The sequence below is a fragment of the Piliocolobus tephrosceles genome, chromosome 5 (genome assembly GCF_002776525.5).
Source record: "Piliocolobus tephrosceles isolate RC106 chromosome 5, ASM277652v3, whole genome shotgun sequence".
NCBI classification, from domain to species: domain Eukaryota; kingdom Metazoa; phylum Chordata; class Mammalia; order Primates; family Cercopithecidae; genus Piliocolobus; species Piliocolobus tephrosceles.
The window spans coordinates 117133249-117157312 of record NC_045438.1 but is presented as its reverse complement, the minus strand read 5'-3'; the positions used below and the strand labels follow the sequence as shown (position 1 = coordinate 117157312).

Below are 24064 nucleotides of genomic sequence, written 5' to 3'. Positions count from 1 at the left end.
AGACACTCAGCAATCATTACCTGGAAATTAAAGAGGGCAGGAGCAATCCTATTATGCATTATAAACAGCCCTGCTGCTGACTTAATGGTAGTTTGAGTAGCATAACCAAGGAGTCCTTGCTCCAATATTAATAGGAAATGTATTGTAGGAATCCAATAGTTCATGAAATTAACAAGGAAAATGAACTGGAGTGAAGCAACTTTGCAAGTAATAGGAGGCATCAGCAATTGCTTCCCCGGAGCATATTGAACACTTAAAAAGAGCTTGGGAAGAGCACATGTATATAAATGAGAATGGACATTATTAGAATTTTTTAATAATATTTTTAATTTAAATATATTTCAAACTCTCTGTTGGTTGTAAGTCTTTTAAAGAAGAAGTTATTAGCCCAAAATGTCAATAAGAGGTCACAGGCTATGAGATTTGGTCCAAAGATATTTGCAAATTAGCTGCCATTTGAGTCAGCTTAAAACTACCATACACTCACCACTAGGCAGCTATCAAAATTATTCCCATTTCACTTCTGTAGAGCTAAATACTTCAAATAATCTAGAAAACAATTTCCCTTCTATACGTCTCAACAGCCAGAATAACAGATGCATGCTCATCAGCAAGCTAAAAAGTATAGTTGATTCCACTTACAAACCAATCGACATACGATGAAAAAGAACACCTCCTCCACAGGCACTGCCATGGACAACCCGACCAAAGCTTGCATTGACCAAACAAGAAGCTGAAAGGGTTTCCATGGAAGCAAGAATGTGACTTCTGTTTTTCCCAGACAGAGATCCATCCAAGTCTTCCAAAATTGCTGCATGAGGAAATGGAAATGCCACTAAGTTTGAAGAGTTTATGAACTTCAACTGGCTGGTCTTCACAGTAAATCCACCTACAAATTTGAAGACAGAAAGATTATTACACAATGGCACAAATAGCAACTAAATTCATTGGAGTAATGGTCTTAGGATTTAAATTGCATATTTATCCAGTTTTACAATTCACCTAATCATGCAAGAAAAAAGTGTTTTCTGTAGTTGTCTTACAGTGAGTGTTTACTGTCTTCCAACCTCTGGTATGTGCTAGAGATACTAAGAGGTATAAGTGCAGCATTGGCCCTACCTTCATGCAGTCTATAGTCCACACTGTAGAACAGTGATTTTTCTATCAGGGTTGATTTTACCTTCCAAGAGACATATGACACTATTTTCAATCATTTTTGGCTGTCACAACTGGGGAGTTGGCAGTGCTACTGGCAGCTAGTAGGTAGAAACCAGAGATGCTGCTAAATATCCTACAATGCACAGGACAGTCCCCACAACAAAGGATTATCTTACCCAAAACGTCAATAGTGCCAAGGGTAAGAAACTCTGGTCTGGTGGGAAATAGAAACAGAAAACATTAATCTATTAATTACTTAGCACTAAAGATGCTATGGTTTAGTCTTCCAATCTTTCAGCTTTCATTCCTCTATGGTGAGTCCAACCCCTCCAATACCTCTTACTATGAGGTTTATACTTTAAACATTTACTTTCAAAAGCAAACTCAATTAATCACTTGGGCAAATAGTATTAGTAATACACTTTCTAAGTATTAGCTGTAGGGCCATACTTCTTGGCAGTCTTTCTCCAACACCACTGCCATGTGACTCATTGGTACTATCAGTCCAATTGCCTAGAAGGAAAGCATGGCAGTGATCTTCTAATTCACACACCCATGTCATTAAAAAAAGAAAACTGAGTATACATCTCCCAGTACATATACTACCATACCGTAATGTATTATGTAGATTATAAAATATACAAAAAAGAAAATAAAATAAAAAAGATACAAATAGAGGCTCTAATGTTTCCATTCTGCAACCCAATAGAGTACATGCAGTGAATTAATTCATGCATGAAAGGCTACACAATTGCACCTTTTGCAACTTCTGTATTTCATTTCATACCACAAACCACCTGCAGCTCTACATTGCAGTCATGTTGGACTTCTTTGTGATTTCCCAAGCACAACTGGCTTTTTGGATTCTATTTTTTTTGTGTGTGTATACTGTTCCTAGAAATTCTTCCTTGCATATACCTTCTTGCAAACTTCTCTTCACCTTCCTAAACCCTACTCAAGAATAACCTCTATGAGCTCTTGCCTGATTCCCTTCCTCAGCCCCTTCACTGACTTCGTTGGGTGCTCTGTTACCGCGTTCATCATACTTTCTTACAATGATGGGCTTGGACATTTATTTTAGTGCCTAGATCAAGAGTTCCTGGAGGACAGAAACTATGTGTTTTTTATATTTGCACCCGCTAGGTCCTTAAGCAGAGCCTGAAATAGACAGTATTTAAGCAAATGAAGAGAGGAGTTAGCCAATATTATTCAGTGAAAAGGGATTAGAGTTCATAGGAGTAGTGTGCTTTTTTTTTTCACTGTCTCATGAATGATATGAAATAGTCAAGATATTAAAGAATTGAGGAATTGTGATTGCAAGCACTTGTTATGAGGCATTTTTATTTCTATTATTATTTCTACAATCCTAAACTCAGATGCCACCCAAATAAAAACAATCTTTCATTCTGCCTACATAGGAAAAAAAAAGTGGAGACTCATTGATTATTCATTTAATTAAAAAAACAAACAATTATCTAAATTGGTGATTCAAACCACAAGAGCATATTTAGTTGAATTACTTGGTTTGGCTGTTTACAATGATCAAATCAACTAGATTACTCTCTACCTCTTTCACCTTGGCCCATGAGTCCTCCAAGTTATTTCTTACCACCTCTGAGATGTGGTTAAAAAGTGGGCAAGAACTCCTATGGTTCCTTTGTGCATACATCAAGTCCTGGACTGTTGAAAACATTAAGCACCTGAACTTTGGCTCTTTTGAGGAAAGGTTGTATGCATGTTAGTTTACACCCAGTTATCTACCCATCTAACTCCATTCATTCATTTAATCAATAAACTGCCTGTCTACTAGGCATCTGGCTTTGTGCTAGGTACTAATAATTAAAACTCTGAGCAAGAAAGACATGATCTCTGCCTTTATGAAGGTCAGAGTCCAGCAGAGACATAGGACCATAATGATAGAACGTGATAGGCACCGTAATAGGAGGAGGACAGGGAGCTGCAGAAGCTGCACTGAGAGAACCTCCAGGATATCTTTTAGGAAATTTAAGCAACAGTTTCTACTGATGCAATCTTATAACTGAAAGAGATAATGATTCACAAAATATTTGCCACTATTTATAATACTGACTTGAATATTGGCCTTATTTATCATCTGTTCTGTCTCTTCAAATAATTACCTTGTCCTCGGGAACAGTCTGAACAGGTTCTAATGGCCACACAGTTGATGAGATCAAAATTAACAAAGGTTGTGTTAGACACCATCAGTTCCCATCTTTTAGGAGTTTTAATCCCAGATGACATACACAGACTTCCCTGTGATTTAAAAGAAAAAAAGATGAAAGCAGAATAAGAAAACTGGACACATGAATACAATTCATAATGCATGAATAAAAACAAAGATAAAAAAGCGAGCTATCGACTAAGAGAAAATATTTGCCAATCACACATATGACAAAGGACCTATATCCAGAATATAGAAAGAACTCTCAGATTTCAACAGTAAGAAAACAGACAATGCAATTCAAAAATTAGGGGAAAAAACCTTCAAAAGATAACTCAGAAAAGAAAATATACAGAGAGTAAATAAGCACAGAAAAAAAATGTTCAACATCATTATTCACTAGGGAAATACAACTTAAGATCACACTAAAATATACTATGTACCTATTAGAATGGATAAATAAAAATACAGTGACAATAGTAAGTGCTGATGAGGATGAGAAATAATTAAAACTCTCCTATGTTTCTAGTGGAATGCAAAATGAGACAGCCACTGTGGAAAAGTTTGGCAGTTTCTTATAAAGTCAAATATGCCCTTATATGACCTAGCAATTCAACTCCTAGGTATTTACCTTGGAGAAATGAAAACTTATATTTATATAAAAACCTGACACAAATGTCCTTAACAGTTCCATTTATAATCACCGAATCTGGAAACAAGTCAAATGCACCTCAATAAATGAATGGATAAACAAACTGCATTACATCTATCTAATGGAATACTATTCGTCAATAATAAGGAATGTAATATTGATACAAGCAACAAGTTAGATGAATCCCAATGGCATTCAGGAGTGAAGGAAGCCAGTCTCAAAAGGTTACATACTCTATGACTCCATTTATGTGACTGTTGAAAAGGCAAAACTATAGTGACAGAGAATACATTAGTGATCACCAGTGGTTTAAAGTAAGAGGAGGCTGTGGCTACAAAGATGGAGCAAGGAACTGGAATGGATGCAACTGTTCTGTGTCTTGATTGTGGTGATGGTAGTTACACAAATGTGTACATGTGTTAAAGCTCATAGAATTGTACATCAAAAAGTCAGTTTTGCTGTATATTAATGTATTTTAAAAACTTTAACAAAAAGTCTGAAAAGAAAGAAACAATAAGTGTTTTCATGATTTTCCACAAAATCTCTTTGACAAACACTATCCAATCAAGTTGCTAGTGCCTTACTGTTCCATTGTTAAAAATAGTCTTACATTTGAGGATTACCAGAATTTTTTTCAATAGCTCCTAACATGAAAAATGATGAAACAATAAACAAATAGCAGAAAAGAAACCCAGTGGACACAAAGCTAGTCTAGAAATCAGAAGAAAACAAAAACTATAATTAATGGCCTCAGAGAAATAAGTATATTATATCCTTGAAACAAAGAGAAGCCTAAAATATTATTTTTAGAAAAAAAATAGGAGAGTAGAAAAAAGAAATTCAATATCATAGAAAGTAGAACAAAAAGACAAAGAGATGGAAAATTAGTAAGAACATTAAGACGAGAAAAACATTCCAGGAGGCCCAATATTTAAATAATCATAGTTTTAAGGAAAAGAAGAAAATATAGGGGAAAGAATCATCAAAGAAATAATTAAAGAAAACTGTCCAGAAGGAAAGGATATAATTTTCCAGACTGAAAAGTCCCACTCAGTATCTAGCACAATGTTTAGAAAAAGAGCCACAGCAAAGTGCATCATATTGAAATTGCAAAACACCAGGGACAAGGACAAGTTCCTAAGAGCTTTCAGAGAGAAAAAAATAAAAGGTTACATATAAAAATCCTGGAATCTGAGTATCTTTTTTTTTTTTTTTTGAGACAGAGTCTCACTGTGTTGCCCTGTCTGGAGTGCAGTGGCGTGATTTTGGCTCACTGCAACCTCCGCTTTCCGGGTTGAAGTGATTCTCCTACTTCAGCCTCCTGAGAACCTGGGACTACAGGCACATGCTACCACATCTGGCTAGTTTTTGTACTTTTAGTAGAGACAGGGTTTCGCCCTGTTGGCCAGGCTGGTCTTGAACTCCTAACCTCAGGTGATCCTCACACCTCGGCCTCCCAAACTGTTGGGATTATAGGTGTGAGCTGCTGCATCCTGCCCTAAATCTGAGTATCTTAAAACTATTCAACCTCAAAAGCAGAAGGAGCTACAAGATGATGGAATATTGCATTCAAAATTTCAGTGCAAAATGAACTTCAACCTGGTATCCTATAACCAACAATCTGCTAATCTGCTAATAAAGGTAATAAAGGGGTCTCCATATATAGCTCAGAACTTTTACCTTCCATTGTTTCCTTTTTTTTTTTTTTTTTTTTTCTTTTCCGGAAAGTTACCTTAGGCTATGTTCAAACTGAGGAATTAAGTCAGAAAGGAGGAAGATGTACAAATCAGAAACAAGAGCTCCAATACTAGAGAGACATGAAGGAAATCTCCAGGATAATGTTCTAGGGAGATTCCAAGACGGAGCTTTGAAACCCTTCCTATACATTGCTGGTGCAAGCATAAACACTCTGGATTGTTGCTTGGCATTATCCACTAAAGCTACACGATGACGCAGCAATTTTACAACTTGGCTTATATTCAACAGAAATGCATGTACATGAAGACCAGAAGGCATATAGAATAATGCTTATAGCATCATTATTTGTAAATAACCAAATTTACAAATGATGAAAACAATCAAATGTCCATTAATAGCTATATGCTTTTAAAAAATTGAGGTTGAGTCATAAAGTGGAATACTACCCAATGATTGGAAGAAGAAATACTTGTCAACACAGAGAAACATGAATGAATCTCACAGATATAATGTTGTGCCAAAGAAGCCAGGTACAATAGAGTTACATGCTTTATGATTCCATTTACACAAAGTTCAAAACCAGGAGAAATTAATCTATATGGATAGAAGGCTGAATAATGCTTGCCCTTTGGCTAGGGAGTGTGGAGTGGGGTTGAATGGCGGGACATGAAGAGGCTTTAGAGGAGCTGATAACGTTCATTCCTTTATTATTAGTTTCTATTTTTTAGAGGCAAGATCTTTCTCTGGCAAAGTTCTATTTCTTGTTCTCAGTTGTATACATATACCCGGTTGGTTTGCTTTGTAAAAATCCACTGGGCTATTCCCCTGTGATTTGTGTACATTTCTCCATAAATGTTATATTTCCATGAAACATTGACCTTAAAAAGTAGGACAAATACTAGAGAAAGGTAACATATAAGAGGAAAGGGTAAGGAAAGAAGCTAAAGGAGTTTAATGTCCTTGTATTGCTTATGTAAAGTTTAACAGTGCTGATGTAATTTAGACTTTGTTAAGACAAGCAGGCACATTAAAAACTTAAGGCCAACAGCTAAAATAATCATAACAGAATGGATAACTTTCAAATGAGTAAATATAAAAAGGTGATATGCAAGACAAATCAAAATAGAAAAGAAGAAAAAAACAGAAACCAAAAACGGATTGCAAACTGAAAGCGCAAAATAAGATGGTAGAAATAAATGCAAATATATGGGAGACATCAGCATGTGGAAGGTAATTGAAACCACTAGAGAAAATGAGATTTCTCCCAGGGAGAGCTAGTACATTGAGAAGAAAAGGGGCCCTACAACAGAATTTAAGGAAACAAAAAGATGAAAGGTCTAAATTGAAGAAGACAAATCCACAAGTGAAAATGGGAAATCACCCCTAGAGAAATAGGAGGAAGAATGAAGCAACTCCATCAGCATCTGTCTGAATAAGATATTTTTTAAAGTAGCATCATCTGCTCAAATTAATTACAATAACAACAAAGACAACCATCCTACAGATACTTTGATAAGTAGGGTGACTGTCATTTAAATTAAAATTAGATTTTTTTTTTAGTGTGAAAGGGTATGTTAATTAGACAGAATGCTGGGACAATAGGTATAACAAACTACCCACCCAAACTAGGATATACCGTCATGCTATAGCACATCTCTTTCTTGTATATTTAAGCTATTCTTACTGAAAATTATTCTATTCATCTCAATACAAAGGTAACATTGACTGTGAGAGTACCAATACATATACAGGTATGCTTAAAGGAAAAAAATTCCTTCTAATGATAAAAAGTTCTTCCAGAAAGTAATGTTTATTTTAGGATATGACTCACTGATAATTGTATGCCACCAATTATATGTGAGTGGAAAGTCTAACAATGGACAGGCCAAATTCTTTAAAAGTCTTAATTCCTGGCTAGGGGCGGTGGCTCACACCTGTAATCCCAGCACTTTGGAAGGCCGAGGCGGGCGGATCACGAGGTCACGAGATGGAGAGCAACCTGGCTAACGTGGTGAAACCCCGTCTCTACTAAAAATACAAAAAATTAGCTAGGCGTGGTGGCGGGTGCCTGTAGTCCCAGCTATTCAGGAGACTGAGGCAGGAGAAGGGAGTGAACCCGGGAGGCAGAGCTTGCAGTGAGCCAAGATGGCGCCACTGCACTCCAGCCTGGGCGACACAGCGAGACTCCATCTCAAAAAAAGGGTTAATTCCTAAAGGAATGGAAGGCACAAAAGATAGAGGCTAAAATCAGAGTCCCATAACCACAGAGGTCAGGCACCCTCTTTTTCTTTTTCTTTCTTTTTTTTTCTTTTTTCTTTTTTTTTTTTTTTGAACTGACACCTGGCAACACAGTGGTTCCCAAATATATCTGAAAAATACTGTGCTAAGTAAAGATTAATAGATGTTTTTTGCTTGTTCACTTTAATGCTAGAATTTCTCATAGCCTTTAGTATATTTTTTCAATGAATTTTATTCTGTATATTTGAGGTTTACAACATGATATTACAGGGTATACACAGGTTATAGTGAAGCAAATTAACATATCTGTCATTTCACATAGTTACTTTTCTGTGACAAGAGCAGCTAAAATCCACTTATTTAACAAAATCCCCTGACACAATACAATTTTATTATCTCTAATGCTTATGTTGTACATTACGTCTCTGGACTTGTTTGAGATTTTGGGAAATAGAGGGTACGGTAAACAGCACAGCATAAATGTAATTATAACCAAAGAATTTTCTTTTTCCAGACACTATCCAAGGGCTAGCCTTTCATGAATAACACTTCAGGGAACATTGGTATGGGCACTAATAAATGTCCTTTGCCAAAGCCATTTTCCATGTGCAGTTGAAGAATATTTGACCAGGAGTGGGAGGATATCAGGGTGGTCCTAGCTCCACAATACTAGGCATGAAACTTAAACTGCCATTCAACTTTCCAAGCCTCCATTTTCCCCTAAATTTAAGAAGTTTAACCAGATCATCTCTTAGGTAATAGTTGGCTCTTTAATTATGTGGTTTTATGATTTGGATAACTAACCAGCATCTAGACATCCCCTAGAACAAAACTGTTTAACACTTTTCATCAGGGGACTCTTGTCCTGTACTTATTTAAGAGACTGAAAGGCCCTCAGCTGTACTACATTCCTAGTGAATCTCACCCCAAGGGTGTGATTATTTTTTATTATCTCATGATAGGCACCCTTTTGTCACAATTTGTATCTTAATTTATGTCACTTTCCCATTAATTATGATGTCTATTTAACATCAATTAAGATACTGCAACATTAATTTACCAAGACAGTTGCTCAGTTTGCTGGGAATTTTGTTTTTAACATCTACTCTAAGGTTATTTCTGGAAAAGTTAAGAACCTCTGATGTACCGCAGCATCACAGAATCTAAATCTGGGTACCATCCTCTCTTGAAAACTACACCGTCTGAAAAGAAGAATCATCGCTCAAGGTGGTAATCCTTTTAGAGGAAAAACAAAACAAAAAAACAAAAACCCTGCCAGGTATTTGTCTCCTGAAAAGGATAGTTCAAAGGAGATTTTACTAAGAAAAGTTGAGAGTTAAATCCAAGAAAACATAGCTCCATAAGAAAATGACTTTTAAAATCTTCACATTTTTATCTATAGCTATGAAATAAATAATCTCCATTAGAAGTATAAGAATCAAAACTTATTTAAATTTCAATCAAATTAAGCACTCAGGAACAAGCTGAAGAGAATATTCTTTCCTTGGCTCCCAAGAAATCTATGATTTTCATAATGATGTGATGACTAGTATGAATGTAGCTCTAGTGAAAACAAGAACATAGAGGATCCATTATAGATCTGAAGCCTAAGAGAGCAATGGCAGCCATGAACCTCCCCAAGGAACTAGTGCTTCCTACCTGGAAGTACTCTTTGCCCCGTCTGCATTCTTGTACCCTGAGAAGTCATCTAGAGTCTGATTTTTATCATGTAGAAATCCATACGTAGGCACATATTAGTGAATCACATACAAAATAATGAACTAGGCAGATCTGTATTTCATGATTTGACCTCTTTCTCTGAGTAATAATTCTAAATTGCAAACAAATAAAATTCTGTAAGCTACTCATGACTTTTGTGATTTAGATATACTCATAACATTAAAGTCCTGTGTATATATGAGTTCTATTGTCAATATCACCACTATTACAAATAAAAAGCTCCTTTAACTTTTACCAATGAAATACAAGATTCACTAAAGAATGCTATTAAAATTGCATATCCTGGATCATCAGGAGGCCCAGCACATGTAATTTTGTTGTGATGGACAGCCTAAAACAACCACACTGAGGCCCTTACCTTGTGAGCAAAATGACCAAGTAATAAGCTGTCAGTAACTGAAGTATTTGCATCACTTTCCAAGATGTCAATTCCAAAATCTCTGCATGAATAAACTTGGAAGTTTTTCAGGCGAAGATTGCTACTTCTAAAAATCTATAAAATACAGCACGTTACAGCAAAGGTCTGAGGCTTGGTTTTTCTTGCAGACTTCCTGTAGTTTTTTAAATTATTGATTAAGTATAAAGAAGCACGCTATATTGCATTAAAGCACCTTTTGTCCATCAATATCAGTACAGGTATCCTAAAGTTGCTGTGAGGTCAGCACTAATGAGTCTCCTTTGGGAACACCTCTTTGTACTTTTCATTTTTCCTCATAATAACCAATATATTTAAAAGATCAATGTGATTTCTCCACATATCTAAAATAAACTTGGAGTGGCCAAATCACACAAAGGTAACAGAGAAATCATCACACCCAAGAATTCTAGTGCTTAACATTTTCTGCAATGTATTATATATTAACCCATATTGTCAGAAGATTGCAAATATGAAATAAGTAGCTCAGCATGACTACAGATTCACAGTTATGTACATATATGTTTATGATAACCCAAACAGGGGTCATGTAACAACAAAATTAGGTTGGTAGAGTTGTAAGCTCCCTACTTGCTATGGTTTAAGCCTGTCCCCCAAAAAGCATGTTTTGGAAACTTAATCCCTGATGTAAGTGTTAGGAGGGGTGTAGGTCATGAATGGATTAGTGCTGATTACAAAAAAACTTGGGGCTGTGAGTTCTATCACTTGCTCCTTCTTTGCCTTCTTTGCCTTTCTGCTATAGACTGATGCAGCAAGAAGGTCCTCAGCAGATGCTGGCCTCTCAATCTTGGATTTCCAAGCCTCCAGAATCATGAGCTAATAAATTTCTGTTTATTATAATTTACCCAAATGTTATTATTCTGTTACAGCAGCACAAAGGGACTAAGACACCACTGGTCTGGGAGACAGAGTTGTGCTTATGTTTATGTCATTGACCAATTTTTTGCTATTTTTATTTATTATTAATACATAATGACCCATTTTAATTTTTGTAAGTAGTATGAGGTAGGATACAACTTAATTCTTTTGTGTGTGACTATCTAGTTTTACAAGCACCATTTGTTGAAAAGACTATATTTCCCACATTGAATGGTCTTGGTGTCCTTTGTCAAAAATCATGTTTATAGATGTATGGGTTTATCTCCAGACTCTCACTTCTATTTCATTGACATATATGTCTGTCTTTGGGCCCATATACCACACTGTCTTGATTATTGTTGCTTTGTAGCAAGTTTTAAAATAGGGAAGGATAAATCCTCTTCATTCTTCTTTTTTGGTATAGTTCAAGGGAAGTTTACTTTTTAAATTTGCTGCTATTATGTTATTTAATTTCTGCCTTATTCTTCACTATAAAAGTGCAATTCCAAGAATATTTTTTATTATTCAAACTTTTTGATTGATCAAATTTGAGTGCACAAGAGTTCAAGCTGTAGTTCTGTATTTTTTTCCTTCACAGGTTTAGCATTTCTGATTGCAGAACTTCAAACAATGGCTTTAATAGCATCTTTTAATATTTTCATTTTACTAGATTATTCCCTCTAGAACACGGCTATTGAAGAGCAGGGAGACAGAGTTTAAGCCCCTGCAGGTATAAATTACTTCGCTGCACAAGAAGGCACTCAACAAATGTTTCCACTAGATTTGTTACCCCTACAATATTTATAGTGTTCATGGGAAGCATTTTATAAAATTAAATGAGAACAAAATACTAAATACATTTTGGACTCCACCTGTTAGCTATCCTAATTATATATTTTTGGGCTTTCTTCATCCACAATTATCTTTCTTTTGTTGGATATATGAAATAAATGTTTGACTTCCTTATTGTGACATTATTATATGTTTGTATTCTATTTCCTGGAAGCTCTACAAACATATTTCTTCATCTATATATATTATGCTCCAGATTTCTAGGCAGAGACAAAGTGTATGTAATTTTGTCTGTATTGCATCAAATAGTGGCCCTGAATAATTTTTATATGTTGCTGTTAATGGTAAGCATGCAAAGCTTCCTTATAAGAAAATCACTGGGAAAATGAAGAGTAAATGATTGAACCTTTTCTTTTCCTTTAAGAAAAAAATAGAAAAAAATTTAGCTTATTGACTAAAGTAAGAATAGTGTCTTGAGCTAGAAATGTTTGTGTTCCAATGACAAACAGTGCTTTTTCTTAAGACTGGGGCATGTATTCTTCAGGATATTGGGACATCAAATGCACAAGTTCTGGAGTCTAAATTCTGCACTTGGTTGTACTACTAACCAATTGTGTGACCTTTGACAAGTCCCTTCCCCTTCTTAGCCTTAATTTCTATCTCTAAGTAGGGATGGAAGGAAGGAATAGGTAACCTCTATGATCTCTCCTGATTATAAATCTCTATGATTCCGTTGTTCTCTACTAGGGTTTCCAAAAAACACACAATGGAGAAAATGACCTAACCCTGGATTAGTGACTAGGAATTTGTTTAACAGCTATTCTACAAGCACCTATGATCCATTGGTGCTTTAAAATTGTGATAGCACAGCAATACTCCCCTTAAGGGCAAGTCATTCCCATTTAAGTAGATAGGCATAATGAATTGCTGTGAGAAAACAAGCGACAGTTTTAATTTAAAAAATAGCAACAATAACTACAAAAAAACTTACCTGGGCGCCTCCTGCACTTTCCCAAACTGTGAAGCTCTGCAACAGGGTGATGCCAGTGACTTTATCCCAAGGTAGTTGAAATTTAGGGTATACAAAGAGACCATACCTAAAAAGTGAAACAAACAATGAAATTAAGCCAATTTTTATGTTTCTAACTTCCTCCTTTTTCTTATTGAAAAATACAAAGTAAAAGTAACGTATTAGGGAGAGTGAAGGTACACAGAATCTGTGACCCTCCCCCTGACTGTTCTTGCCCATCCCTCAGCCCTCCCACTTTTACCCTCTGTGACCTACTCCTGAATCCCAACAAAATGCAGATTACTCCAGAGCCCAAGCCCACCAACCTCCCAGGGGCTCTGCATATTTTTGGAAGTTTAATTGCTCTCTCCGTTGAATTCTCTCTGGCCACAAAAGGTACATTCTGTCCTTGTGCCTTTTCATGTGACTCTCTTCTCTTTACCATCAAACTGTTACGAGTTGGAAAATAATGCTAACACAATTATATACAAAAGCCAAGACATGGAGGCAGCCAAGATGTCCATCAATAGGTTAATGGCTGGGGAAAATGTGGTATATACTTGCAATGGAATATTATTCAGCTTTTAAAGAGAAGGAAATCCTGCCATTTGTGACAATGCAGATAAACCTGGGGGACACTGTGCTGGGTGAGGTAAGCCAGACACAGAAGAGCAATAGTACATCATATCACTTAAATGAGAAATCTAAAATATTCAAACTTATAGAAGCAGAGAGTAGAATGGTGGTTGGCAGGGGCTAGGAGGAAGGGAAAATGGGAAGTATTAGTCAAAGGGTACAAAGTTTCAACTATGCAAAATGAGTAAGTCCTAGAGATATACTGTACAGCAAAATGCCAAAGTATACAATACAGCAAAATTAACAATACTGTATTCTATATTTAAAATTTTGCTAAGAGGTCAGATTTTGTGTCAAATGTTCTTACAGTAATAATAGTAATTCAAATAAAGAGGGCTGGAAGAAAGAGGTGATAGATATGTTTGCATAGATGGTGATGATGGTTTCAGGGGTGTATACTTATCTCCAAACTCATCAAGTTGTATACATTAAATATGAACAGCTTTTTGTGTGTCAATTATACCTCAAAAAAGCAGTTTCAGAAAATACACAGGAACATCACCAAATCTTGAACAAATGCCAAAAGTGCTCTCATTGTGAGCATTCTACAGAAAAATGTGAAATCGTAAGACTTACAGCCAAAATGTAGATGAATTTCCCCAAAGTTACCTGGTACAAGAATGTGCAACGTTCTGAGTGAAGGAAAGAAGTGGAGCTTGTGATGTTTGGTTGGTCACGAGATGGAAAAAGTAGCCATAGCCAGCACCACACACTCTGTTCCCCTACAGAAATTAGGGAGAGTTAAAAAATAGTTACCCCATGTATGATAAGGTTGCTGGAAAGAAAGACCTTTGTTTGTACTCATCCCACTTTTATATTCACTTTCTGCCAAAGTACATTAAAACTCTATTATAGACTCATTTATTGTTTTTTTCCTTTTGGGAACAAAAATATTGATATGGTTTGGATCTGTCCTCCTGTCCATATTTCACGTTGAATTGTAATCCTCAGTATTGGAGGTAGGGCCTGGTGGGAGGTGATTGGATCATGCGGTCAGTTTCTTGTGAATGGTTTAGCACTGTCCCCCTTGGTACTATTCTCACCATAGTGAGTTCTCATGAGATCTGGTAGTTTAGAAGTGTACAGCACCTTGTGGCCCCCACCTTGTCTTGCTTCTGTTCCTGCCATGTAAGGTGCCTGCTCCTGCTTTGCCTTCTGCTATGAGTAAAGGCTCCCTGAGACCTGAGACCTCCCCAGAAATTGATGCTTCCATGTTTCCTGTATAGCCTGCAGAACCATGAGCCAATTAAGTCTCTTTTCTTTATAAGTTACCCAGCCTCAGGTATTTCTTTATAGCAATGCGAGAATGAACTAATAAAAATATTGTCATTCTTCTTCCTTCAGCCAGCTCAACTAGACTGCAATTTGCCCATCTTAATAACTGGTTTCTCATGTTCAAGCCTCCTTCTATATTCCCACAGTGAGTTTACTTATGACATCTAAGATTCTACTCTTTGGTGAATGCAAGAGTATATGGTAGCTCTCCAAGGCAAAGGTGTACCTTGAAATCAAGCCCACACAATGTGTTCTCTCTGGATCTTTGAACAAATCAATGATTTGTCTATGGGCTGAAGGCCACATGATTTGACCAGTCATGACTTAGTTCCAAGACAAAATGACTGATTTCAAATAAAGCTCTAATCTCATCAAAGTGCTCTTGTCCTGAATAGACTATTAATTCACCTTGATATTTCTTTATAGGTCTTACTATCTAAATAATTTCATGTATTTTATGTGTTCATATAAAATCTGACTTCCATATGAGTTTGGGGATCTAATTCTGATCAAACTGAACACAATGAGGTTATCTTTATAAATTCAATTAAGTGCCTATAATATGTTCATCCCTATGCAATATAGTCTTAAGACAGAGTAAAAAACTGACTTCCTAAAGGTTGAAGACTGTATACAGATGTATTTTTTTTTTTTTTTTTTGGCCTACCCAATGTTCACGTTTTTTGTTTCCAACATGTTCAAACCAAGAGACTTAATAAAAAATTCAGACTTTCAGCTTTTCTGAGCCCAAATTCCTGTGAGGTAGCTACGGGTCAGCTGAAGATAAGAAAGGCCTGCCTTCTTGGACTATGGATCATTTTTCCACAGTCCTCACCTTTCCTGTTTCACTCATTTATGATGCCTGCCTAGTCGCTGCAGTATTTGAATTTGCAACCTCAACTACAGGCAACATAGTAAATAACATGTTGGCTATTCTATGAAAGTTCTATTTCTGCTTTCCTGAATCACATCTGAGTTCTCTCAGTATCACACTCTCACATCTCAAGGATCCCAAGCCCTCTCTTGACCATCAGGGAGAAAGAACTCTGAGAAAAATCAGGGGCCCTATCAGGCTGCTGCACTGGAGTGATGCTATTAGTGGGAGGAACGAAGGGCCAATCGATCAAGCCATGAGACTACTTCCTTTGTGCCCACGTGCATCTGACCTCTCTCAGCCTGAGTGGCTGTACAAAGCCAAGATGCCCATGTCTACCTGGAGAACAGAAGTTAAGGAACAGGCTGCTCAGGCATAAGCCCTGTGCTACATGGATGAAGGGAGTCTCCAGTGCTCCCACATGATTCATCCCTGATCACCTGGGGGTTTTCCATGGTCTGGCTGGTAGGAGACAAGGAATGCCTGGAGCGTCCTCCTTGAAAGTCACTCAATCCCGGGAACACAAATTGTGGGGCTTGGAGATCTCATCCTGAACACTGGCAGCAGGGTCACAGTAAAGATAATGGGGAGTCATAAGGGCTATGACACTGTGCCACTCAACAAGACATTAAATGCCTTTCTTTAAAAAACAATACTTCAGTGCAGCCCTCTATGCAGGGCTCAGTGGGGACTATGCTGTGAGCATCGCCTTGGAACAGTTTCTTAAACTTTAGTGTGCAGCCTGGTAGACTTGTCATATTTAGCAAATAAAAACACAGAGTGCCCAGTGAAATTTAAATTTTAGATAAAAAATAAAATACTTTGGTATAAGTGTGTCCCAAACACCATCTGAAATTTAAATTTGACTAGATATGCTGTATTTTATCCAGCAGCCTTTACCTGGGGGTATATTAGCCAAAGATTTTCAGATATTCTGATTTAGTAGGGGGGTGATGAGGAAGGGATAAGGGACAGTATTCTGTACTCTTGGGCATCACAGAGTGCTCCGATAGGTCTGCTGCAGGTGATATTTTGATCCCATTTTGAGAACTGCCTCTCTAGAGGTGATTGAGAGGGTAACGCTAAGGGTTACTAACATTCCTAGGAGACATTAAAAGAGGAGAGAAACACTAGAAAAACCATTTCCTGGTGAAGCTTTTTGCCATGAGTTGCTTTGGGAACCCACTGCAAATTGAAGCCACTGCTGAAAACTGAAGGAGGATAGAGACCTAGAAATCAGGGGGAGAATCCATTGCTAGGTACCCAGCAAAAGCATTGCCCAGTCAGTGCAAGTTATACTTATGTTGGATTTTTTTCTTTTCCTTAGAATTATTTATTTTTTGAAGTTATGATGGAGTAGAATAGTAACACTCACAGTGAAAATCTACAGAGAAGACACTACACTCCAGGTACTGGATTTTAGAGTCTCATTTATTTTTACAATAGTTTTATGAGTCTTGTATTATTATTACAATTTCATAGCAAAGAAACTGACGCTCAGAGATGTTGAGTAACTTTCCCAAAGTCACAGAGCAAATAGTTGTCAGAGCCAGCTCCATCCAAGTCCAAGCCTGGAAAAGTTAGAGACTAGAGTAGAGAAATGAAGGTAGGACCCAAAGGCAGGATGCCCAATAATAGGAGGCAAGTGAAGAAACATGAACAAGAGAGTACAAGGTGAAGCCTTGTCACCAGGTCACAGGCAGAACAGGGATTTACTGTGGCCTCCCCAATAGTGGAGACAACATATTGAACAACATCCTTTGCAGAAGTCAGTGTATCATGGACATTCAAGCAAGGGAAATTCCAGACAGAAATTAACTGTCCAAGTAAGCCAGCTCCTAGAGGTGTACATCTATAGTCACCAGAAAAAAAAAGGGGGGGGGAATTAATCCTTAAGGCACCGGGGGTAGTGTTTGATTCCTCCAAATCTGGAGAGCATTTTGCAGGCCAGATTTAACTAAAGAGTTGCTCTTTCCACACCCCAAATCCAGAGAATGTAAAATCCTTCTCATTCTCACCACACGGGGAAAAAAGCATGCACAGCTTAGAGTGCACAGAGAGATACATGGGTAGGGGTGTGGGACATTTCCCAAGAGTAGGAAGAAGACAAGACATTTTGAAGAGTACATTGAAGGAGGACAAGGGTTCTGAAATTTCAGCATTATGGAGATCGAGTGTTACTAAGGCTCAGACATGTTGATGAGGACTGGCTTCTGACACAGGAATTTTGAGCAATGACAGATGAAAAGACTGAGATTATCTGCAGTTGTCATCTACTATCAGTGCAGACAATAGGGCTATGGACTGGATGCAGACAAGGATTAGAATTTAATGAGAAAGTTCTGACCTATCTAAGAACAGGCTCTGGCACTAGCCTTTCACACAGCTCGGGGAGTTTTACTACATCCTCAGCAAGGATGGATTGAGAGTGAAGGCTCCACACCCTTTTACTTGTAGCTATTCTGTGTTTCTTTATCTTTAGACTAAGTCAATTCATTTCATCCTATGGCTTCAGTCATTCTAGACTAATATTTTTATTGACTTTAATTTCCAAATGAAAGGACTTTAGGTGTTTTTTTTTTTTTTTCCTTTTTTCTTTTCTCTTTTTTATTTTTTATTTTTTTGAGATGGAATTTCACTCTTGTTGCCCAGGTTGGAGTGCAATGGCACGATCTTGGCTCACCGCAACCTCCACCTCCCGAGTTCAAGCGATTTTCCTGGCTCAGCCTTCTGAGTAGCTGGAATTACAGGCATGCACCACCATGCCTGGCTAATTTTATATTTTCAGTAGAGATGGGGTTTCTCCATGTTGGTTAAGCTGTTTTTAAACTCCTGACCTCTGGTGATCCGCCCACCTTGACCTCCCAAAGTGCTGGGATTATAGGCATGAGCCACCATGCCCGGCCAACTTTAGGTATTATTAAGGGTAACTCTCTGAACCTGGATGATCCACTGGCAGTGATAATATAGCAGCACCCCCAACAGGAGAAGAATTTGAAGACCCTGTTCCTTCCTGAATGTACCACATGTTCCAGAAGGAAAACACACACACACACAAATATTCAGCCAAGCAAAGATAGTACGGGGGAGAAAACTGAAACAGATTGCTCTTAACCCAATAACGCTCAATTTGCTGCCTTGTGTGACAGAAAGAACCAATGCCTTAACCCCTGGAGTCCTTCAATTTTGGGGGAGGTGTGAGTCAGGGCCAGAGTTCCCCTGACACTGGAAGCCTGACCAGCAGGCAGCAGCCAGGACCTGGTCAGGGAGGCCAGCACATGCTGACACAATTGCCCCGGGCTGCTTATTTAGCTTTAGCTTCAATTCACTGTGGGTCCCAAAGGTTCTTACGCTGGGCATTTATAAATAGACAGCCTTTTCTTCCTCATTTTTCATTCAGTTACAGGATGTTTTGTTCCTTTGTGGACTAATTGGCCCAGTCTCCCCTGCACTTCATTATTTAGGAGTCTGAGCAATTCTCCAATTTCCTAAAAGCACTTAGAATTCTAATCACATGTCTCACCTACCACAGGGTACTCACCAAAAGTGACTTTTGCCCTAGTACCATAGCATTTATGGCACATCTGGGTGATCACATATAAACACTTTCCAAGCGCATTTATAGGTGGGCAGGAGACTACAACTTTGGTCCTCTGTTAGCTGATAAGACTCACTTTTCTTACAAAAGCGCTTGAACAGTCAGATCACATTGAGTATTAAGATGAATCACTATCCAAGATGCTAACATGACTTCAAAGAATCAGGTCCATTTCTAAGACTTCAATGGTCTTAGGGTGGCCTAGAATAGAGTACTGGTTGTCAATCAGGGATGACTTTATTCCCTAGGGAACATTTAACAACCTCTGGATACATTTTTTATTGTAACAACTTGGAAGGATGAAGAAGAGAGAAGAGGGCTACTGGTATTCAGTGCATAGATACCAGGGATGCTCTTATACAGAGGATAGCCTCAATAACAAGGAATGACCCAGTCCAAAATGTCAATGTTGACGTAGTTGAGAAACCTTGGTCTATAGTCTACACTGGAGTCACATATTAGCAAAATAACCCACACCCGTTTTCCAGTATCCCATCTCTAAATTTTGATGAAAAGACGAGCCTAAATATGAAAACATGGTTAATTACAATAAGAATGCTTTAATAGTCTTTACTAGGAAACTATTCATATCATTTAAAACTATTAGATGAGGCATCAGGCATTCCCATTTAAAAAAAACATTTATTAGCATTAAATCAGCTATCTCAATTTTTCTCTTGTGCTAGAAAACAGAGTATGCACTCCTGCTTCTTGGCCTCAAGAAGAATCACTGTCCCTTAGTTGGCAAATACGAGTGCCCATTGTATCTCTTCAGCCCTTGCAGATACACAAAGAAATACCACAGCTGTTGTTCTCAGTCACGATTACACAACACAAACTTTCCCCAGGGAAGTGAAACTCCACCTTTTCTAGGTGTGTCTCTCTGTACCCATGAACCTGGGGAAAGGTCAGAAGTACATAATAACCGAGGGCCACAGAAGGGGGCTTCTTAAGCACCCACCTTGACTGCAAGCATACAATGAGAAATGTGGACTGGAGGCTAAAAGTGATCATCTCACTTGTCCACGCAGCTCTATTTCATTACCAGGGAAATGCTATTTCATTATCAAGATTTTATGAGGAAAGAAAAGATTCTTACATTTCAAAAATATATTCCAAGGACTGCATCCTTATTCATCACCTTTGCCAGCCAGATGCTCAGAAAGCACGTTTCCCTGAATAAATGGGTTTGTTGAATCATCTGCTCTACTGCCATTAGCATTTATGGCACATCTGGGTGATCACATATAAACACTTTCCAAGTGCATTTATAGGTGGGCAGGAGACTGCAACTTTGGTCCTCTGTTAGCTGATAAGACTCACTTTTCTTACAAAAGAAGCACTTGAACAGTCAGATCACATTCCTTCGTGGCCCTTCTTACTCTCAACTCCAATTGTGTATGCTACAAATGATTCATGAGGAAAAACCACATATTTATGCAGGCAGCTGGCAGCTTGCGGGGAAGGTTTTAAGGCAAGCAGGGAACTTTGTGTGGAAATCAATTCTTTGCGGAAGTCAATGTATTATGGACATTCAAGTAAGAGAAATTCCAGAGAGAAATTAACTGCCCAAGTAAGCCAGCTCCTTGAGGTGTACATCTATAGTCAGTAGAAAAAAAGTGAGTTAACCCTTCAGGCAGCTCTTAAATATGCATTACCTATTGAGTGGGAAAAGCTTGAGAACTGAGGCTGGGCCTTCAAACACAGAATTCCTTACAAAATTGATTCACAAACCAGAACAAATTCTCCTCAAATTAAATGCATGTCTCCAAAGGGCTTTTCTTCAGAGTTTTTCCACAGACTATCCTAAACAGGGGTCTGGTCATAGGAAATTTCCAACACCTACATAAACATGGGAGACTCTGAGCTCTGGAAGTGGGCAGTCCCTTGCTGTTTGAGAGCAAAGACTTCCCAGCCAGAGAGAATGAGAACAGGTTCACATAGCTTACGTCTTCTGGAAACATGCAGCCTCTTGACAGATAACAAGGAGCTCCTGTCACAGGAGTCCGAGACTCCGGTGCTAGAGTTGCTGAGGGAAGACAGCCTGGGCGTGAAGTGTTCTAAGAAGCTACAGGTGATGCACGAAAGAACCACCATCAACTTGCTTTTGGAAAGCATGGCAAAGGCCTATTTAAGAAATGTACCAGGGAATGCCACAGGCCCCTGGAGACTCAAGCGCATACCACTCATTGGTCCTCACTGGCAAGAAGGTACAAAGCTCAGGTTTTGCTTTTCAATGAAACTGCCCTAGACTCACCTCAGCTGCAGGCTGGGCAGGGAGACAAGCAGACCACCTGTGGCTATCAAAACTAAAAAGGAATATCACGCTTGAAATTTATTTGCATCATGCCGGTTGAAGGTAAGTGAACTGCGAAGGTGACTGACTGCAAGCCCAGGTGAATTCCTTATGTTGTGGCTGAGAGTTTGGTCCTGGCTCTGCATCAGGGCAATTTGGGAATAATATGAAACCACAAACCATTGCACAGACTTAAGAATCATATCCCCTGCCTACCTACCTGCCAGGTCAGAGATTTCAAGGTCAGACTCAGGTATGTGAGGAGAGAGAGTTTAGGCTTTCAGAGTTGGTTGCCCAAACATTAGGCCATCTTCTTCAAGTCTAAATAAATGCATTTATTTAATTAATACTATCATACCAAAGTCGTGTCCTGGCCTTGGTACAGCTCCATGACTATGGTTATGGTTATGTTATCATTGGAGGGAGCTAGATGAAGAGCACACAGGAATTACCTTATTTAATGTAGCTTCTCATAAGTCTGAAATTATTCTAAAATTAAAAGTTTAAAATCAAGAAAAATCTGAATTAATCAGAATTTTCTATTACATCTCTTTCTGTTCCACATATTATACATGTACACACAAATACATGCACACATACACACACACCTTGTTATTGTGGAAGCCTCCTTATTATCCCTTTGGAATGAAGGTATATTTCTAAAATATGTTCTTCAAAGTACTCTGTATATTATCCACACAGGACACAAGCAACACTAACTCAGCCAAGCATGGTGGCTCACATCTGTAATCCCAATACTTTAGAAAGCCAAAGTGGGGAGATCACTTGAGACCAAGAGTTTGAGACCCACCTAGGGAACACAGGTTTTTTTCACGTATGCCCAGTTATCACCTATGTCTTTAAGTAATGGCACATCACAGACAATAGAATACGAAAAAAGACTGAACAACAGAAAGCCAATGGCACAACTGAAAAACTGGACTAGACTTTGCAAGATTTAATGCTGACAGGCCAACAGAATCTAAATGCTTCCACTGACTAAACTTATTTTTCAGTCATCAAAATGATTTTAGAACTTTGGAACTTGTTCTTTGCTTTCCTTTTTCTTCCCCCATATAATTTGGTTATAGATTTATACCTTCATTCATTATATTAAACACATTTTTTGAGCAACTACCATGTTTTAGACATTGTGCTAGCGTCTGAAAGCTAATGAAAATAGAATTAGAACTTTAAGGTCACCAATGATGAATATGTCAGGAATATACCTAAAGAATCTACATTACTAGTTTAACCTACTAAAACTCCATTCTCAAAACAGATACATTGTATTTTTTTTCTAATTTTGAAAAGTGGATACAAGAGTAAGAAAGTAAATGAAGGGAAATGGAAAGCATTGGAGGGACAGCAAGCAGCTGCTTGTGGAGTCAATTGTTCTGTTGCTGAATGGGTATTATTCTACAGGTCATTTTGCAAGACTCATGCAACCCACAGCTTTTCAGATTACCCTCTGGTTCTCTGCACCTGCAGCCACCTCAACCCTTCTTCTTGTCAGCCAGTGGCCAGCACTCCTGTCCAGAAGACCACATACTACCCAGTGAGACAAGGACATTCCAGCTTCACACAGCAGGTGAGCTGGACAACCCCGAGGGTTTACTTTCCTCTAGGCATTTGATGTAGTCAACATTATGCTACTCAGAAAAGTACACAAAAACATGGTTTCTTAAGCCCAAAAGCTCGCAGACATAGAAAGAGCACATAGGAACTCTTTTATTTATTCTTGTAAGTCTGAAATTATTTTAAAAGTAAAAGTTTAAAATAACAACAAAGAAAAATCCTAATTAGCATTAGGATTTTTGGCCTGTAGTGGCCAAACAAGTTAAATGCAGCTCCAGCTGTCCTAGGTCTGGGGTCTGGGTTCCTACAGTCCATGTAGTTCTGCTTCCTTTGCTTACTGGCATATTAGCCACTCCCATTAGGCACCTAAAATGGTGTGTAAGTGCTGTGCTTGGAACAAACGTAATTAAGAATCTAAGGAAGGTTGACGAGATAACCACTACTTTTACTTCAGCTGAAGGTAATTAAAAACAGAAGATCAGTGAGAAAGAAGCTCATGCTCCGAGTTCCTCAGAAACTCAGCATAATGACATAGTGGATGCTCAGAGGAGTTTCCTGGAAGAGTGAGGCCTTTAACTCCTTTGATAGATGATCCACGGGATAAAATAATTAGAAAAGAAGAAACGAAATGGCCTGCCACTACTCTGATGCACTTGTTCACTCAGGTCTACAGCTACATTTTCCCCCAAAAAATTAATTTCTTAAATGTTTAAACAGAAATTTACCAAGAGAAACCAATGTTAAGTTGTACTAAATAATGGGACTTAAAAACTCAAGGTCATTGAAGTGGACTTCATCCTCCTGGAATCTGACATGACCTTATACACCTCATGACTCAGTTTTGAACACTGTTAAAGGACAAAATATGGCCCCATTAACATAGGAAGATAGTGAAGGTTTAGTAAGAAATTGGCATTGGAATCAAGAGAGACATAAATCAGCACCCAGAGTTGATAGTTCAGGGAGATATTTTAGTTTGCATTATCTATGTGACCAGGAAACGATCAATATCTACTTTGTTTTGCTCCATTATCTATTACTTCA

The 24064-nt window shown here is 38.0% G+C and overlaps 1 protein-coding gene across 1 annotated transcript in view; it reads right to left on the bottom strand.

Moving 5' to 3' along the window:
* PKHD1 (PKHD1 ciliary IPT domain containing fibrocystin/polyductin) overlaps positions 1 to 24064 on the bottom strand; it is a 469171-nt gene that overhangs the window by 253608 nt on the left and 191499 nt on the right. The window contains exons 43-47 of the mRNA XM_023212993.1: positions 14009 to 14121; positions 12746 to 12851; positions 10027 to 10161; positions 3297 to 3432; positions 643 to 889 (exon numbers count right to left, since the gene is read on the bottom strand). Of these exons, the coding sequence (XP_023068761.1) occupies positions 643 to 889; positions 3297 to 3432; positions 10027 to 10161; positions 12746 to 12851; positions 14009 to 14121 (737 nt within the window). The remainder of the gene's footprint in view (positions 1 to 642; positions 890 to 3296; positions 3433 to 10026; positions 10162 to 12745; positions 12852 to 14008; positions 14122 to 24064) is intronic.